Source organism: Frankliniella occidentalis, unplaced genomic scaffold, assembly GCF_000697945.3.
Source record: "Frankliniella occidentalis isolate FOCC.00 unplaced genomic scaffold, Focc_3.1 Scaffold25, whole genome shotgun sequence".
NCBI classification, from domain to species: domain Eukaryota; kingdom Metazoa; phylum Arthropoda; class Insecta; order Thysanoptera; family Thripidae; genus Frankliniella; species Frankliniella occidentalis.
The window spans coordinates 1,668,110-1,670,960 of NW_026267155.1; the positions used below are offsets into that span (position 1 = coordinate 1,668,110).

The window sequence follows — 2,851 nt, forward strand, 5'->3', positions numbered from 1 at the left end:
CCCCCACTCCACCGGCCCGGCGGTGGTGAAGGGGTGCCAGGCCGCACCTCAAGTGCGCCTTCCGTCACGCAATGCGTGCAGCAAGCAGGCCGCTGCTCCACCCCCACCCACCCCTCCTCTCTCCTCCTCCTTCTCCTCCTCCCCCGACGGAGATCAAGCAGAGCAAGTAGTCCGCCAGACGGGGAGGGAAGGCCGCAGTCGAAAAGCAAACGGCCCATCCCGCAGTCTACGAGAAAGAAAATATCAACTGCTAAAAAGCACATGAACACCATGGGACGGTGCCCGTAGTAACTCCTCGTACCCCCCGAAAAATATGAAATGTTGCGGCAATTTTTAACTTGACTTGACTAACCACGAGGCCTCTTTTGGCCCATGTAACACCCCGTAGTAAAGTGCTAAAAGAAAAATAAAGTGTTCTAAAACGTACTTTGTACGAGAAGGTACCGAACCGTGATGCCCATGTGAACTTTGACCAGCGGAGCAGAGTATGCGCCGACCGAGAGAGCAGAGCTAATTATGAGACACGTCAGGTTGAAATTTCGTGTCAAAGTGACCACTAGCGGTGATCAACAGTTTTAACGAACTCATATTGCACCACGACTGTACCGGTACGGCGCACCGGCGACGCAGAGCGGCGCACAGCCGGTCGAAAAAGCGGGGCTACTCGAAAAGGGTGGGTTCTAATTAGCAGAACGTCGTCACTTAGTTATTCACACCTAATAAATAGCGGCACAGGTGACGCTGACCACGGCCGGACATGTGTGCGTCGCCTAGCGCAGTGTGGGAATCCGAAAGGGGTCTCCTGCTCCGCGTCCGTCCTGTCACGAGCAGGGTTGAAAAGCGCACTCAATAATAATTTATTTCAGTTTTTGAAATTGGCCTACTAAGTATTGGCAGAAAAACAACTTTTACAAAAAAATTTGTAGCGATAAGTAGTTTGTGAAGCCTTGTCATAGTTTGGCGAATAATCTCTACGAGCCTGGTTGCAGGCGCCTTTAACGGTCGCAGGCAGGTGACGACCATACATCACCAGCTCCTGACACTATCACACGCTGCCGCCACCGAGACATAATTACGAGTAGTCTGGTCACCGTAACCGAACGCCATCGACACACATGATCGGACCAGAGAGGGGTCGATCATTTCACTCCAAATTTTAACCGCTCCGTGGCAGGATTCAGGGTGAATCGAAGAATAACCGGAAATAACAGGAAAGTGTGAGTTATTTAGCAGAGCTGGCGCGGCTGGCGGAACTGATTGTTTTTCATACTGATCAGATTTTACGATACAATGCGCGACCGCGTGGAACTTGGTTAACAGCTCTATGCGTGATTCCCCGCCAACACTCTGGTCACGAAGTCACCCTAGTCGCACGCTAGCCGCTAGCGTCCGGGGCGGATACCGGGCGGATATACGCAGTCTGCGATCCCACGACTCGCACGCAACCATCGCGACTGGGGTGTTGTGCGATGCAAACCACCCGCCGCCGGCCGTCAGCACACCTCGAACGAAAGAGATGTCCGCCCTTGTGCGGGTGATTGAGAGAGTTGTCTTTCCTTACTTTTGACGTGTCTAGTCTAGAAACGTACTAAATCCATTGCAACCCACTTCATACGTCACTTTAAAACCAATAGTTTCCCATTTGTCAGCATTTCTCACAGTTTTTGAACATTGTTAAAATATTTTTTTGCTGAAAAGATGTGGGCGGTAGCCATTCACTTTGCACAAACACAGTTAACAAATCACAAGAGGATTTTCAACAATATGGAGTGGAAGTGTTATAGCCGGAGAACAATGGGGTCACCGTTATTTTAAAGCTTTGGACTAAAAGTAGGTCTTTCCGTCAGTTCTAAATTTCACCCACAGAGAAACTTATTTTCAACCATATTCATAGGAATATATTACAAGAAATAGAATGATAAATAAATTGTTGCCTTTCATTCAATCACAAAACTAGCCTAAAATTTTGAAAAGTAAGACCACATAGAGAAAGGCCATTGAGGATTTCACTCAAACGAAGAAGAGCAGGAGGATTGGCCAGGAACATATCATACTGAGCTGTGATTCGATGAGAGCACACTCACCTTCAGGTCACAAATGCAGTCTTGGGCCGATCCAAGAAGATACAACTACTCACCTTGTCCATTTCAGTTTAGACGAAACTAGACGTCTCCGTGCAGAATGAATGGGGAACTCATAACCTCTCTGAGCAAAATAACGTAGAGTACTCAGGATGGTGGTAGTCCAGTCCAAACAGGCCATGGGTTGGGTCCTCTAAAAATAGTTTCTTTAAAAACTTGGCATAGTATCGAAAAATATGACAGTCAGAGTACACTATAGATTTGCCCATTGACCCACAATGAATCAAAATAAATCACTTGTCTGTTTTCTTTCAATGAAAACAAAAATTTCGCAGGCTGACAGTGGTGCTATATACCGGCATAAATATTCCCTATCTTCTTGGGAGAGCGCGAGACTAGAGACGCCAGTACTGCTACCGCCTCAGTTGGCTAGACTGTTAACCTTCGAGTGTAAATAAGAGAAGTGTACTTTATTTTGATTGATAATAGTAAATTTTATCCCGTGTGATGGCCGGCCACTTGTTCCCTACAACAATGAAGTCAGTTTTTCGCTGAAAGTACTTTGAGACAACTCTGACCTCGTGAAAGCGTTGGTGTCGTCAACCTCTGTGTTTGTGCTACGCCAATGTGACTCTTGTGACTCTTCCTTGGAGGTTATGGCTCCTCATTCATTCAACTTAGAGCATCCTGCTTGGGATAAGGAGACCAGGACAATCGGAATCAGAGTGAGAAGGTCAGTAACATTTTTCTACTGCAAAAGAAGTGCCCCC

The 2,851-nt window shown here is 47.2% G+C and overlaps 2 protein-coding genes across 2 annotated transcripts in view; one reads left to right on the plus strand and one right to left on the minus strand.

Moving 5' to 3' along the window:
* The window catches only part of LOC113212179 (pickpocket protein 19-like), a 45,536-nt gene extending 43,390 nt beyond the window's left edge, over positions 1-2,146 (minus strand). Inside the window, exon 1 of the mRNA XM_052265230.1 lies at positions 2,138-2,146. Within this exon, the coding sequence (XP_052121190.1) occupies positions 2,138-2,146 (9 nt within the window). The remainder of the gene's footprint in view (positions 1-2,137) is intronic.
* A 383-nt stretch (positions 2,147-2,529) lies between these two features.
* The window catches only part of LOC127748995 (uncharacterized), an 89,031-nt gene continuing 88,709 nt past the window's right edge, over positions 2,530-2,851 (plus strand). Inside the window, exon 1 of the mRNA XM_052265231.1 lies at positions 2,530-2,814. Within this exon, the coding sequence (XP_052121191.1) occupies positions 2,738-2,814 (77 nt within the window). The 5' untranslated portion in view covers positions 2,530-2,737. The remainder of the gene's footprint in view (positions 2,815-2,851) is intronic.